This window comes from Hippocampus bargibanti, linkage group LG19 (genome assembly GCF_051943395.1).
Source record: "Hippocampus bargibanti isolate YZ-2025 linkage group LG19, ASM5194339v1, whole genome shotgun sequence".
Lineage (NCBI taxonomy): Eukaryota > Metazoa > Chordata > Actinopteri > Syngnathiformes > Syngnathidae > Hippocampus > Hippocampus bargibanti.
In genome coordinates, this window is record NC_142752.1 from 8,894,020 (window position 1) to 8,910,990 (window position 16,971).

Sequence of the window (16,971 nt, forward strand, 5' to 3'; positions counted from 1 at the left end):
CCCAAATCCTGGATGTTTAACGGTGCAGGTGAGGATTGTTTCCTGCTGAAATCCACTCCCAGCTCCTTGGTTTGGTGTTGATCTGGAAGTCCACAAAGTCGTTTGTCAGGCCCCTGTACTCCCGATCGTATAAAAAAATATTTCCTTGCTATCGTGGAGCATTGCTATCACCACTAGAGGACAATATTGTCTCACAAGTCAAACTCAAGCCAAGACTGAAACTTCATTTTTTTTTAATGGGATGAGGGTTTAGGGGTCATGTTTTTATTTTTTTAACTTTATTTTTATCTGTATAATACTTGTTTGTATGCTTTGGGAGGCAGCCATTCGATCCATGGGTCGGCATGCATACCATGCAGGTTGCATCTGCGTAATGAATATGCGTTTTGTGCGCTCAAGAGCTCCTTAACATTCATCCACCACCTCTCCAATGAGCATATGTGTACACACAAACATACAAACTGACCATGTATACTACACTCTCATCCCACTTGGAAAACTTGTACGTCTCTCCCCTTGACATTTTCATTGCTTTTTTTTGTTGCAAGACTGCACCTCTTGGTATTTCTTTGCTGCTTGAATGCATGGCAGAACAGAACAGAACAGTGATGGATGTGGAACAAACGAGGTTGGTAGTTCCGTTTCGTTTCTGTTCCCGTTCCATCAAAGGAAAATGTGAGTCAGTACTTGTTTTATTTATTTATTTAGTTTGCTTACCTGATGCCCCGCTTGCTCTGCACATACACTGCATGATGAAATTTGACACTTGATTAGGTCAATTACCATGTTCTGCACATTGGCACTATGCTGACCAAGAAACTGTCTGATACGTGTGTGGTTGTCTTTCATCTTTTCTGGCCTAGTCCGCCAGAACATTTAATCATTTCTGGAAAAAAAATCTAATGGGCATCACTCATGAATGGATAACCTGTCGTGCAAAACACATTCAAACAGCTCAACAAAATGGCCAATGCACCATTTCAGGCGCCAGATTGCAGACAGCGATTGAATTGGAACACAGCCTTTTTTTTCATGCTTCTGCTGCGGGAATAATTCCTCCACAATCACAAACACACTTTTCTACTTCTGCAGCGGCACATTTAGATTCCAATCGAAGCTACGGGTCAGAGTCCACCTTCCTGCTGGCTTTACCTTTAGCTCAACAAGCACAGTCGAGTCACAAAGTTTCTGGTATTGGAAGCGCCCCCTTTGAACTCAATCACAATGGCCTAGCGCCGCAGGCGTGGTCGAGCATCGCTATCTATGCACGGCACAGAGCTCTTCATCTTCATCGCCCCTTACCCTCGCATGTATATCCTCACCTTGTTTTCAATCTGCCGGTGAGATCTCGCCTCGTCTCTTGGGTTGTGGATTGATTGCCTGCAATACTTTTTCCATCCAATTGTCACAAACCGTACATGAAGGACACACTGTACGGTGTCTCAATAGGAGGCGCTCAGCTATTGTTGTCATAACCAGCGCCCGATGTAGTCAGATAATGATGTTTTTGTCACGGTGAACCAGTATGTAGCCCATTAACCAAGACAGTTGCTTGATCTTTGTTCTCAGTAACTGTAAACAATGTATGTTTTCTATCAGAAGCTTGTTTCTACTAAGTTTATGAGCATCTGCCAAGTTTGTCACAAGTCCCTATAGTTATATATTCTCAATGTACAAGCTGACACAGAGTGTCGCATCTACTTTAATCCTGTTTTTTATGCCACATGGTTTGCTTTACAATTGATGTCTTTGGGCATCATTAATGAGATGATGAGAAAAATCTGAGATAAGAAACTATTTCTGAGATATCCAAACCAGGCAACAAGCAGTACTTTTGCATCATAAATGCTATTATCATGTTCTGCGTAATCACCGTTGTAGTATATTTTAACACATGACACACAAGCATATCCAGTTCCCCCCCGGGGTGCAATTAGTTGACTCCTTTTGTGCCGTTTCCAAGTCTGTTCAACACTTACATGGCTAGCATGTTCTCAAATGTTATCCAAGAAGACAACGCAAGCACATGTTTGGAGGAGCGTTTCATTTTGTTTTAGAACAATCCATTTATTTTCTTTTATCTTCAGTTAAAAGACCCCCGGGGAACTGCCTGGCTCCCGTACAATGAAGTTGGCAGTTTTTCTTCTTCGTCTGCGCACCACCTGCTTCTCGACAAAGGCACTTTCACCATAGTTTGATTCAATGAGAATGAAGAGTTGGGAGCTGATCACGTTTGCAACGTTGATGGCGGCGAGAACATTTTAGCTTGCTAAAGTTGGCCACATGCAGATCGGTATTTGTGACATGCTAGCTATCTATTTGCTATCTATTAGCTATCTTGCTAGCTATCTATTAATTATATATGAGTTAGCTATCTAACTTTCTATCTATTTGAGTTATTCCGGATTGAGTGAACGCTGGCTCGTGTTGCTATCTATTAGCTATCTATCTAGTTAGCAATCTGTTTGCTATCTATTAGTTATCAATTGCTAGCTACCTAACTTTCATTTATTTGAGTTATTCCGGGTTGAGTGAACGTTGGCGCATGTGGTGTGCCGTCACTCACCCAAAGAAAAACATATCCTGTGACTGTAAACCAGGGGTCTACAAAGTCGGTCCTCGAGGGCCGCTGTCCTGCCTGTTTTCCAGCTCTCCGAGGAGCAACACACATGATTCAAATGATCAGCTCATCAGCGCGCTCTGAAGCAGCATCAAAATGGTCCTGATGATTTGAATCAGGTGCGTTGCTCCTGGGAGAGATGGAAAACAGGCAGGACAGCAGCCCACGAGGACAGACTTTGGAGACCCCTGCTGTAAAGTGACCTAGATAGTTTTGAAAGGCGCTTACGAATTAAATGTATTATTATTATTATTATTATTATTATTATTTATTATTATTGTTTGACCATCAAATGATTTGGCGGGCCAGATGTGGCCATCGTGCCTTGAGTTTGACACCTGTCTTATGTGGTCCAACCTTTCATGGGATTTCCCCCTGCACACACACACACCTGCCGCTCAAGGCATATTATTGTTCTATCAAGCGTTTAACTTGAGTATTGCAAACAAGCTAGCAGCTGTTTTATGAGTGAGCGAGGATCATTTGCATACAGATGAATGTTCTCAGCAGGTTGGACCGATGCGTCGCTCGTGACAAGGCCAGCGTGTGATGGCGTGGGAGATGTTTACCTGAAAGTGGGCCCACTGAAGCAAGTAAGTGAACAAAGCGAGAGTTCGTTCGCGCGCATCCAGTACAAAGTGTCTCAGTTTATTAGACTGACTTTGATTTCATGTTGCAGAGTCTCGCAGCTTGAGGAGATGCTGGATGCATGCGAGGTGAAATGTCTATTAAACAACAGAAATATATACTTTTGCGGATGTGGAGCGTGGTCCTCTCGCAGGCTGATGTCGATGTACATACATTTTTTTGTTAGATTGGATTAGCCTTTATTAGTCTTGCAGTGGTGAAATTTACACGTCACAGCAGCAAAGTGATGGAAGGAAGACGAAAGGAAAGGAAGAAGTAGAAAAACCAAAATACAGCAGCTGCTATAAAGGCAGCCACTCTCATGGCATCATCTTAAAGTCAAAAGAATGAAAAAATAAATAATATGACAACACAAATACAGTCATTCAATCTTAAACACTTCCTGCACCTGCTTTGTTGTATGAAGCAGTTCTAGATGAAAAACGAAATGATCAAAGCGTCCTTTTCACCAGTGAATCAGGGACTTCATGGTGAAATGTGCGCTTCTGCTACGAGCTAAATGTGAAAAGCAAACACAAATTGTAGCATCCATTGACGAAAAGACATTGTCTCACATCTTCTGTCCATCGTAAATCTGCTTCAATTCTAAGCCGCGACCGTTCCTCATACGCATCGACGGTCTGCGCCTTTCTTCTTATCATTTAAAGCGTTCATTTGCTTCCCCGCCTTTGAAAACAATTTTTTTGCACCATCAAGATTGATTAAAACAATCACAGCATCACGCGTAAAACCAAAAATAAATCTGATTACATTCATAGCTACAGATCGCCATCTCACAGCCATGAGCATCGATAGGCAGTCTCAAACCTCCCAAAAGAGACTTTAATTAAAATCAGACTCCAGTTCTTAATTGGCTTTGAACAGATTCGATGGCAACAGCTTTAACAGTAGAGGGGCAAACTGTGACATAAACTGACGCTGTGGATTAAAAGACAATAGCAACACAATTACAGTTGTTGCAGAGTCAAGACCTCACTTGGGTGTGTAATTAAATACTTAGCCAGATTAACTGCTACAGTCGCTCCTAAACAAAGAATTTCAAAGGTGAAGTTAATTCAACCTTTTTTTTTTCTTTACACCAAGTTCACTACACCTCTGCTAGCCATTCTTATTCATTTGACAACATTTGTGGAATATTTGTTTCCATCTGTAGGGCGGCCATTTTTCCTGTCGCTGTCAAATCAGAGTGACTGAAAATGTCACATGACTAAAATCAGAAAACAGTTGAATTTCCTGAGCCCTTGAGTACCGTGATGTTATTTTCTGAAAGGATATTATGTGCTTGCATTACGACACGCAATGACGACGGATTGAGAGATGATCACAGAGCAATAAGTCAGCGACTGATAGCGCACGAGACAAAAAAAGAAAGCATTAGAGTTCTCCAAAAGCAAACAGGGCCATGTTGTGAATCCTTTCATTCTGGCCTAAAAATACAAGATGCCATTTTCCTCTAAATGAGGAAGTGGGGGCATTACACGAAGCATCTGACACTGAGCGATGCCCTCCGTTTTCTGCTGTTGCTTGCTTGACAAGTTTCTACACAGCGGTTTCGAAAGCCGCGAGCCGACATCTCCGGACAAGTTGTGTCCATAATTTGTAAAATGGCTTCAAATGACTTCTACTGAGCACATTTTGCCAAGATTCCACCGCATATAGCTATATTTTACATTTTACACACGCTGAATATTACGGAAGTCTTGTTTTTGAGTTGGTGACGAGTCCTCAGCCTACGTGACTGAAGGAACGCCTCTGACCGAACAAAGGACACATTGTAGCAGTCCTTCCATCACGTCAATGCATTTTGCTGTACTTTGGTCTGAAAATGTCGTGTAGGACCAAGAAGAGGCAGAAGAAGGCGACAAAGCTCCATGTAAGGAATTAATCAGCCTGTGGAAACAGGCTGATTAATTCCTTACACAGCTTTGTCGCCATTTTCTGCCTTTTTTGGGTGCGACATTTCCCACCCTTGATGCCTCAAAATGACACGGAACAAATTCTTTAATCGATTGCAAACATGTATGCTTTCTTCTTCAGAACTATTTGAATCACATTCATAACTGGATGAGTAACAAGAAAGCATATTCTCCGAATCTGAAGCCATTGTTTTGATTCTCGAGGAATGCAAGACGTGTTGGCGTGACACCACGAACATGGGGGCGGGACCTTCTGAAACTGGCCACTTCTGGTTTCAAATTGAAGTACTTTTTAGACACTTTAAGTAATTTTTATTGGTGTTTTGCATTTGACTAAAAATATCATACTGCGTGTTTTGGGTATTTTAGATGCTATAAAACGTTTTTTTCTGATGTCAGTTAGGAAACAAAAAAGTGACGTCGGTTGTCCTTTAAACGTGCCATCATAGTACAGTAATATAATTGTAATCGTAATATAATTGCATTAATGTGTGTACAGAATCTGACCGCCACGCTCAAAATTGAATTCATCTTGATCAACAGTATGAAAGACAAGGAAAACAATTGTCGGCAATGGTCCTTTCTTAAAACATATGTGGCCTCTTGTTTGTAAATAATATACAGGGTAATCATAACAACAATATTAAGAACAAAATCTTAATGAACTGAATAAAAGTCTGTTTGGCTTGTTTCAGTTGTTTGTTTTTTTTTCACTGATCATTTATTCTTTCATTTCAAGGTTTGAGACATTTAGAGGAAGGAATGTACAGTTAAGAAAAAAAACAACCCCTTTACTTTTTTCTTTTTTTCTGACATCAACAAATAGATTTATCACATTTGCACTTCACACACCAACAAACACATAATTGTATTACAAAGTGATCCGTTGTAAACAAACTCCCTGGTGGTAAACAAGCACACCTTTGCGCACAGACACACACATCCTCGCAAGCATCCGTTATTTCGATTGGGCATGCTCTTTTGCGCTCACGGGGCGATGCGCAATATGTGTTTGTGCGCGCATTCTATGGTCCAGTGGTGCTAGAGTGTTTGGTTTACTCAGACCCACAGTCCCATAGCGTCAAACCGCCCGAGGCGTCGGCTTCCACGAGTTACACAACACAACCGCACGTGGCCGAATGGCAGGCCGCTATCGAGCGGACTGCTGCATCAAAATGCAGGCCGCTTGCTCGCCGGGGCCATTTGTCACCATCTGCTCCTCCTTTTCCCAGATTGGAGGCAAACGGGGAAGCTAAACGTTTCCTCGTTTGCTGCTGGTACTGGTGACCTTTAAAAATAATACAAGACACTCACAAAGAAAGGACCGATTTTTACATGACGTAAATTTCTCCCGGTTGCTGAGTTTGGAGTCTCGCAGCGCAGTCTGAACTTTTGAAAACCTCTAGAGACTTTAAAACACAATCCATAAGTGGTACCCTGGTTTAGGAGGATCATTTGTCCTATGACGAATACATTTTTCATTTTTCTGTCTGTGTAAGCTCTCCGTCATACAGGAGTGGTCCATCGATGAAAAGGTTTCATCAGCCATCATCTGTACTTCTTTGAAGGTGTCGGACATCTCGCTCTTCATCCGAAAAGCTTCATAAGTGAACTAAAGTTGTGCTGGTAGCTCTGGCCTTATATATAACCCTAATGGACAGAGGTGGTGGTGTCAGACCTCTGCTTTGAAAGGTCCCTGGTCTAATATTGGGGGGGGGGGGGGGGGCAGTGGACTACTCCCTGACCGGTGTTCTATGACCGGAACTGATTGCCCCATTGTCTCTGGTATCACCACATCAGCATGACTAAATCCACTGTAAAACGTCCGACACCTTCAAAGAAGTACAGATGACGGCTGAAGAAACCTTTTCATTGATTTTTCGTTGTTGAAATAAAGTGAAATGTGTTTGGCCGGTTTGGCATTACAGGGGCGAAATGCTCGCGGTCATGTGTCAATCACGTCCTGTGTCGGCTTGGGTTCATGCGGCAAAGTGGTAGCGTTGGGCAGCGTCTGAGTATGGCCGACCGAGTTCTGCTGCAGCTCCATGGCCATGGCGTTCTGCGGATGAGGGAACTCTTTCACCTGCCTTCGGTACTCCAGGAAGGTAGACGCCTTGGTGGCAATGGCCACTACGTTCTTGCCTACAAAGATGGTGGACACGCGGCTATCCTGAAAGAGTACCATGTTGACGCCACGGATCAGGATGGTGACCATGTTGATGGTGACCAGGCTTAGGACCGGATAGAGCATCATCTTCTGGGGGGTCATGTTCTCGCCATGCATGCTGATCTCGCTGAGCGACACGCAGGGAAGGATGAGGAGCAAAATGTAGCAGTAGAAGAACATCAACCCCTCAGCCCAGATGGGGAGACCCGTGCGTTGCGGCTCCCACAGATTCGCCTGAATATCCAGAAGATCCAGTAAGTCCAGCGCGACCCAGAACAAACGGCTTCTCATGTCCTCCTTCTTGCGGAAAGTCCTCACGTGTTCCATGCTGTCTAGCGCCACCAGAACTAAATACAAACCCGGAACGCACACAGATAAAAGTAACGTCAATGCTTTCCTCGCCACTGTCTCCAGACTCTTCCTGTCTGCCTTGCAATTCTGGAAGACAAAATAGAGCTTGATCTCCAGCACAAAGATATACAGGAACCAGAGGATCATGGCGTAACCTCGCCGAGCCGTGCGGACCTCGGCCCCGACCCACACGGCCACGTAGCGCAGTACGATGAGGAAACACACGTCCCCCACCAACACGATAATACACACGCCAATCTTTCTGGGTCCTTGATTCTGCTCTACCAGGTAGGCGTCCATCAGGGCCATGCTGGTCATGATGACAATGGTGGTCAAGCACACGTGGCGTTTGTCGGGAGGCGGTAACACCATGGCGAGGGCGCCTCCGGGCTTTCACGTTACACCTTTAAGGGATTGCCTTTCGCCGGGAACGTCTGACCCACTACGTGGAAGGGGAGCAGTGCCAGTACAGGAACATTACTTGATCACTTGGGGGTACTGGCATTGATTTAGCTGTATCCACCCCTCCCAAGAGTTAATTCTGAGGGCTTTACAGCTGACATGCTGGTACTCCACCAGATGTGCGACGGAGATTGCTGCAGTGCAGCTATATAACGAGACGACTTGCTCTGTGGCGGTGCGAGAATATGAGCGAAGGGAACCGGAGGAGAGAGCAAGGAGTCTGCAGTGGCCTGGAGCCTCCTCCCTCCCAAAGCCGCCATCAATCACCGAGACAGCAGGTCAACGGCCCGTGAGGCCTTGCGTCCTACGCCGGCATCCCCGTAGGGAGGCTCTTGAAGGTGGTTGAGTATCCATCCTGGCCACTCGCCACCCCCTCCTTCTTCTTGCAGCCTGCAGGAAGGAATGAGATGCAATAAGAGGGGATTCTGTTGAGGGTGGGTGAGGTTGATGGAAGGAGGGAGCAATGGTGGGATAGAAGAAGGAGAAAGAAAACTGTCAGCACCGCGGGGGTATATAACACAGTTGTCATTGCCAGCAGCGGTTGTACACGCGAGCGGCAAAGTGATGTGTCAGCTTAGCAACGGTGCATATAGAACAAGACAAGGTATAATAAGATTGCTTCACCTCTCTCTCAAGAGTATGTCATGTGTTTCTGGTCATCGAACCCCGCACCTCCTTATCCTCTAATGAAATTCCATTTAGCGCATTGCACCCAGCGGTGTCATTTTGATGGCAAAACCAATAGAGGAGCTCATTCACAAGTCTTACCCTATATTGTTTTTTTTTGGCTTCGTTTTTCTGCGTCATTACCCAGCACTTCAATTTCAATTTGAAGCCCCAGCAAATGAAAAAACAAATACTTCATTTCCTGTGTGTCGAGGGAGTGGCAGTTTCCAAAGTCAAACATCTGCTGCTGTTGTGGTAAATTGAAATTGTTCATTTGTGGCAACTGAAGGAGGACTTAAAAGAACAGAGAAATATTTAAATTGTGGAGAAGTGTGTTTATTGTTTCACATCTGTCTAATTTAGTCACATTTACTGTACTGTGCGCAATCACTAATGTGTCATTTAATTTTTTCTGGCTGTCACTTCTGCTAAGTTACAAAGTCAATTGTTGATTTTAACTCATTCGCTGTCATTCCCTAATCTATTCAGGAATTAAAAAAATATGACGTGGAGCGCCATTCCCAATTTTTGGGGGGTTTTGGTTTTTCTTACGGATGGTGCCGATAAAGTGCTGGTCAGACCTCTGGCAATGTTTTTTCCCTTCCATGAGGGGGCAGCATTTGCTTTCTTTCCATGTTAGCGCTTTGTTACAGCTTCAGCTGTTGTCAAAGCGCTATCAAAATTGATATGGATTGTATTGTATTTTGTACAACCACCCTCAATTCCAACTCAGATAACTCCAGATCCATATAATTCAGGAATTGACTGTTTTTATGATAAAAGAAGAGATTCTAAAGTTTCTTACGCTGAATTGAATGTTTATGTAGTCATATTACAATTACATGAGAGTACAACATGGTATAACTTGGTTCAATATTGTACACAAAATTATGTCTTATTAATAGACATGTTTAAACGGCAGTTAAAATCATGATAAAGTCCTAAAACTCAATAGTCTGTGGGTCTTGCAATTTGAGTGAAAATGACAAAAACCCTGGCACAGGAATGGACACGTTTATACATTGTCTGGCAGAGTTAAAACCCTAATTCGAATTAATGTTGGTGCTACTTCTCCCCTCTAGGAATGGCGGCAGGAAATAATTTTGATCCAAAGCAGTAAACAAGCACCAGTTAAAGAGCAAAGAAGTGAAAATAACATTTATAAGACATAAACATTTTTTCGAGAGGGCTTGCAGAATAATATTGGAGCCAATTCCAAAATTGAGAATCACTAAAATCTAGTTTTATGCTGATGTGGAAATTTAATATTTCTTAAACTTAAGCTTGATATTTTAGTTCTGATGGCGTCAACCATCGTAACGTGAATATTAAATTAATGAAAAAGCTGATTTGGGCGAGCGTGTGATGAGAGAGGGTTCGGAAAGCATCACTTCACGAAAAGGCAAGCAAATCAGGCAATTGCAACTCAAATACATCCTTCCCCTCACTCTAATTTACCTCGCGCGCACACACACACACACACACACACACGCACACACACACACACACACACACACACACACACACACACACACACACACACACACACACACACACACACACACACACACACACGCACACGCACACGCACACACACACACACACACACACACACACACACACACACACACACACACACACACACACACACACACACACACACACACACACACACAACTTGCACGTTTACAGCTATTAAGACAATTGCATTCTTATTATTATGGGAATGTGCGTATTCCCTAACCGCTCCTGAACGCATCATTAGACTCGTCCGCACGTACGCAGGCACGCAAGGCACGCACGCACGCACGCCCGAAAACGCAGCAGGTGTTCCGATGCACCAAATTACGCGAATCTGTTGCTGCACAGCCGACTGCAATGTGCAACAAACAAGCCATGTAAGTTGATTTTAAACGGTTATTTGTCGTTTATGTCAACAATGTATGACAAGTTGAAAAAAGCCACCCACAAACCAAAGTTTTCCTGATTTTCTTCCCGCACATTCATGCCCGAAACAGGGTTGTGACATTGGGTTTTGGTGAGCATTGAGTACAGTATTTCCAAACTGTTCATACATAGTATCATGCACAGTCAAGATGCAATGTCTTTATTAGATCATTAAAAGTCCCTGTAGTGTCAATTGTGTCAATCTTTCATCACGAACAAGTCAGTGCAGAGATAAGAAAATGTGGAAATTGAGGTGAACCTCCCTCTAATGTCAGGAATTTCTCAATTGTACCATTTTATTGAAAATAAAATAAACTCCAGATGCGACTGTCATCTCAGAAAGCCAGATTTATTTGTGAGATAATCGTTGATTTACAACAACCTTTCCTCTACGTACTTGAAGGTCATTTTATGCGAATTGGAAAGTCATGTTCCTCAGCTAAAAATTCCAGACCAATATGTATGCGTCAGGTTGCTACAAAGAGCACACAAGCTTGGACTCAAGGTCTATTTATCAACACCCACGAACCAATTATAGTTCTTTGTTTGATAAAAGGTCCAACGGCGGTCAAGCAGATTATTAAAATAATTTTATCAAAGTATATGCATTTGTAACTTATCCAGCAATCAGACTGTGTACTGCAATATTTCCTATTAGTATTTGCAATGGCAATGAATGATGTTCGTATGTGGTTGCCTGAAAGAACTATTCGTGCTTTAAAAAAATGTTATATAAGATTTTTTTTTCAAATCTAAATGAGTGTACTTTGACTTTATTCGACTTTCCATTTCCACCTCTTGGTGTGATATGATAAATTTACATGCTGTTCAGATAAAAGCTAAATTGCCTCTGTAGGTGTTTGAGGTGGTTATATCTACTTTCTTTTGGAAGTATTGAAGCCCCATGAAATCACTCCACCCTAACACTGGATGGTATCACTGGAACACTGGAACAGTAACCCGATTATGGGGCTGAATGTGTAAAACCCATTAGGTAGAACACAGCTTTAGAGAGGGAGATTCCGCTTTTAAAATTATGATTAATTGGCTGCTTTGGAAAAATGCTGCAGATCTTGAGGAATGTACATGACAACTGCACCCTAAATAGAGCCTACCCATCACATTCGTCTATATATGGCGCTCATTGTCGAGAGTCTTCTTTTTACCTAACGAATTGATTACAAGCAACGTGATAATAAAAGAGTGTGGCCTTGAATTTATAGGTGTGGGTGAAATGCGCTCTATGGAATGGAAAGCTTATAAACATTCACAGTGAGTCATTATTATTATTCATTCTTCTTGTCAGGCTGTGTTAAAAAATAATTTTTGTGGTGAGGAAAAAAGGCCATGTGAACGGTTATCTTCCCTTTATGTTTTAATCTTGGCCTCTGTGTTCCTTTTGTGTATTTAGTGTGTTTTTTATCATGTTGGTTTTCTGGTTTCCTTCCAAAAATGTTGCATTACGTTTATCGATGACTCTAAATTGTGATGTGTTGTTTGTTCTGATCAGGCACTGGGCAATACAAAAATCTGAATATGTAAGAGTTAATGGTCGTTTAGATATTGTAATGCCACCAATTACTACAGCGTAGCGTATTTGGTGTGGTGCTTATATTGCAGTTTGAGTAGAATGATTTGGAATGATATGCAGGTCATAGATCGGAATAATAATAATACAATGTTAGATGTATTTTTATGCAAAAGGATCCACAATAAATTATGGCACTTAATAGTGTTGTTGTTGTTTTCAGCATTTTTGTGCTGTCCTTGAATGCATCTTAGGTGCATTAGGATAGACAATCTTCTTCTACACTTGACTTAAAAAAAGTGACAAAAAATTAAATATATTCAGAGATTGCATGGACATATTTTGTCCATTAACTCATTCACTGTCTTTCATGAATTTATTCGGGAATTGAAAATATGATGTTTTGTTTTTTCTTGTTTGGGTGCCGATAAAGCCCTGGCCATGGCCTCTGGCAATGTTTTTCCTTTCCACAAGGAGGCAGTATTTCCCTTTTTTCATGTTAGCACTTTGTTTCTATATCAACCAATATGTATGTATTTCATTATATTTTGGACCCCCACCCTCTTTTCAAGCTCATATAACTCCTGACTCATATACTTCAGGAATTAAGTGTTTTTTTTCTGATGAAAGAAGAGGGTCTAAGGTTTCTTATGCTGCATTGAACGTTTGTGTAGTCCTCGATATTCTGTCGGTCCTGCAATTTTAGTGAAAATAACAAAAACCCTGGCACATTTTTCCACATCCGGCAGTGAATGAGTTGATATACACTCCATCAGTGGTGGGCCGTCAGAGCCAGCAAGGCCTTCTCTGCTGGCCTAACATAATCAGAAATCATTATCATAATTATAATAAAAGTAAATTTCATTAAAAAAGTATTTTTTTTCTAAATATATATATAATTATTCTACATACTGTTTTCTTGATATTATATTATATCGATTTGGTTATGCTCCTTTCAGTGTTGTAGTTTTAGGTCAGAGTTTTTAATCCAATCAGAATTCAGCCAGCTTGTGTCGCCAGGCTGTATGAAATCTGACCGACGCCTTCAGAATCAACAGTGAGGGCGTCTGTGCGCTGTACATGAACGGGCACATGTAGTTGATATATAGTTGCGATAGCCAATCAGATCACGAGTTGGCACAGTAAGGCCAGCTAGAGGGCTTTGCGTTGAACATGACATGTACGCGTCCTGTAATTGGATAGTCACTTTACCTCAGCCCTCAGCGGAGGCAGCGCTATGCAAATCAACCAAACTACAACAGATCAGACCTGGAAACTTTTGCAGAAAAAACAAGTATATCTACTCACTTTTTTTTAACCCACAATGGCTGAAGGAGAGCACAACTCGCTGTCGCATGTAGGCCTATTCTCAAGAACAAATGAAAAAGGTTTGTTTACTTTTATTTTCAACAAATAGTTCGTTTTGTGAACGTCTTGTTGTTTTTCTTATATTAAACTGACATTTTGTAATTTAGCGTAAAATCTTGTTAAAGATTGCATATTCTTGGTGGACTTAATAAAACTTCGTGGGCAAATGATTTTAAATTTCCTTTTATTTTTAAGTGTTTGCAGTATCACATATAGTGACAAGTTCTAATTGCTGATGCAGATTTATTGATGTGTAATTGCTCCGGAAAATAGCCTGTGTTGCAGACAATTAAGGTGATGCCACGCCCAGTACTGCGTGCGTGTGCTTTTGTAAATGATATCTCCAGCCGTTGTGTCATAAATTATGGTATTACGAGGGATATTTGTTCAAGTCGGACTAAGCAGGACTTCACTGAAGGCCTAGGTGTGAAATGCACGGACCGCCACTGCACTCCATCTCGTAGCATGCGCATTATTGGTGTCAATCCCCTTAGAAGCCAGGAGGTTATGTTAATAAAGTCCTTCAAACGAAAGCTTGAACTGAGCGCATGTTAACAGCAAGCAACATTTTCTTGTGTAGCTTTGGACCGTTGACTCTCTTACCCAATACTTTCAAAGGCCCGTCGGCACTTTTCAGGCCGGGTTTCCATCCATCTTGTTAAACCAGCTCTGTCTTAACACGACAGTCTACCACAGAGACGTCCCCCCGCCAATTAAATGCTGCATTCGAGACTGTTTGGAAGTCAGAGAAAACCCCCATAAGCACAGACACATACACAAACACGCGCACACACACACACACACGCACACGCACACGCACACGCGCACACACACACAAACACAAACACTTACTATGCAGCACACAGATATGAAGGTGTGTGATGATAAATGACTCAAATCAGTTGAGTGGAGAGGAGTAGAAAGTTATTTTTCCTACTTTTGGTCCATTTATTAATCATATCACATGCATTTTGATCAAACACGCGCAAGGTATAAAATGTACTTCTAACATGTAATGTCACTTTTGACCAGGGATTGGGGGCGCTACTGAGTGGACCTAAGTGTAATTCTACCTTTGACCATGGATTGTGAGAGGGGCGCTACTCAGTGGACCAGTTGTGACACGCTCTTACTTGCAGTACTGGTATGTATCCATTCGGGTCGCATACACTCACACCCGCATTTCCGTATTTTCGCCTTGAATACTTCCGTGAGGACACTTTAGGAAATGTCATGAAGCATCTTTAAAACATGTTCTGAAGTCTCTAAGAGCAATTTGCCCATGGGGACCGCATTTCAGATCCCTACGGGTAAATGAGTCCCCACTGGTTTGCGTGGAGTCAGGTTCATGTCCCCACTAGGTACAAAAACGAGAACACACACAAACCTACAGCCATTTTTGCGGATTTTCGGAATAGAAAATTTAGACAAGTCCAATGATTCCAGAAAGAGCTTCAGAAACGATCTGGACGAAATTACTGGCAACATCAATATTATATTGGGTAGCCTATATATATATATATATATATATATATATATATATATATATATATATATATATATATATATATATATATATATTGTATTGTATTGTATTATATATTGTATATTGGGTATTGGGTATTTTGTTTTTCTACTTTCATTCCTTTCATCACTTTGCTGCTGTGAAATGTAAATTTCTCCACTGAGACTAATAAAGGCATATCCAATCCAATCCAAACTTTAAAAAAAAAATCAGTTCATACAATTTTCATGGGGTGCCAATCAGGATGTCCTGTAATTTTTGGAGTTCTTTGTGCATGATCAGAATTTTTTTAAGACCCCAAAGAATATAAAATTGCTAGAATTTTCTGGAACAAGTGGGGCAGCATCATACAGAAGCACAGGGGTGTCAATATTTTTGGACTGTATCATTATCAGCTCAAATACCGCGATCTCAAGCAAGCACTTTCCATGTCGATCTGTTTGTGTTGAATAGTACAACCAATAAATTCAGAACTTTTATCATCCATGGGCCATTGTTGTGTGAAATGCGAATGACTACAGGCCACTAAATCGCAATCCCCTGAGTTGCAAGGAGAAACTCAAGTCCTCAAGCTGTCTCAAATACATTTTCCGAGTGGGAAGTGGAAAAAAATGTGATTTCCTCCACTTATGGTGATGCAATGGTGTCCTCATGTCAGTCATGATGCTACATGGTATATTGTGTGTGTGTATTTCTACCTACAAATCAATTTTGGTCCTCCCAAAGAATGGTAGAATTCTGACCGCTTGCCACTTGCATAATAGGCATTGCCTTCATTGGACGGCTATTTATTTTTCGGTTTGTGAGTTTGGCGTGTTGTCAAAAAGGGACAATCCCAAAAGGGAATCCAGCCAACAAAACTCAATCCAACGAGTGTTGAACATGCAAAGTCACCACATAGAGACAGTGGTGTGCATTTGTTTGAACCCACACCTTCTCAAATGTTTACCGACAGGATTTTTAGTTTTTGTGTGCCGGATGTTGATCCCATTATTCACAGTCTGGGAACTGCTAAATTGTAATCCCCCACCTCTTCCCATCCGATTAGAACATGGCAAAGTGCTTCGACCCAAATCACTAAACGCAGCTCGCTTTCATGCCTCGAATCACTTTCCCCATTTTATACCAATCGTAATCAAATATATGCATGTTTGTTAAATATATTTTGAAATATAAATGTTGAAATGTGCAACCCCGGTTAAAACCGAGAAATTCAGAAATGCAATGTAGACGTGCCGACCATATCGCGCTTGCCAACAATCGAATCTGTTATGGGCCGATTTTAAAAAGGATCATCAATTCCCCTCTCATTTAATCCAACGCATCATTAATTTTGCTTAAGCGAGGCCGTGGTGATTACAATAACTTTTTTTTCCTATTTCGTTTCAACATCGATGCTTTGTTAACATACTCCTCTGACACAGTCCCATCACTTTGACTCCCAGTGCCACGTGCGTATTGATCTGCCCGAACAATGTATAGTATAGTCCATTCAAGCATCAGGATGAATTATGCAGATCCTCTTCAATGTTCTGTCAGTGATTGTCTCCCTGACTCTCGCCATGCACTTTGAGCCCCACCACTTGCACCCATTCTCGATATGTTGCATATGGGCCACCTTGGGGGAAGATTGCCATCCATATTTCGCATTCAAGTCACGCCGAACAACTGCTTGCTCGATTTCACTTGACTTTTCAAAGACAAATATCTTCAGTATTCATCACATAGGTGTCCCCAAAAAAAATTAATAATCCTCAGAATTATACCCAGGCG

At 41.8% G+C, this 16,971-nt stretch overlaps 1 protein-coding gene across 2 annotated transcripts in view; it reads right to left on the reverse strand.

Moving 5' to 3' along the window:
• Nucleotides 1-3,413: 3,413 nt before the first annotated feature.
• tmem121ab (transmembrane protein 121Ab) overlaps nucleotides 3,414-16,971 on the reverse strand; it is a 37,199-nt gene continuing 23,641 nt past the window's right edge. The window contains exon 2 of one of the 2 annotated variants that reach the window (XM_089021438.1): nucleotides 3,414-8,554. In XM_089021438.1, coding sequence (XP_088877564.1) covers nucleotides 7,130-8,074 — 945 coding nt within the window. In that variant the 5' untranslated portion in view covers nucleotides 8,075-8,554 and the 3' untranslated portion in view covers nucleotides 3,414-7,129. Of the gene's footprint in view, nucleotides 8,590-16,971 lie in introns of both variants that reach the window. The other variant, XM_089021437.1, reaches the window with a different exon arrangement.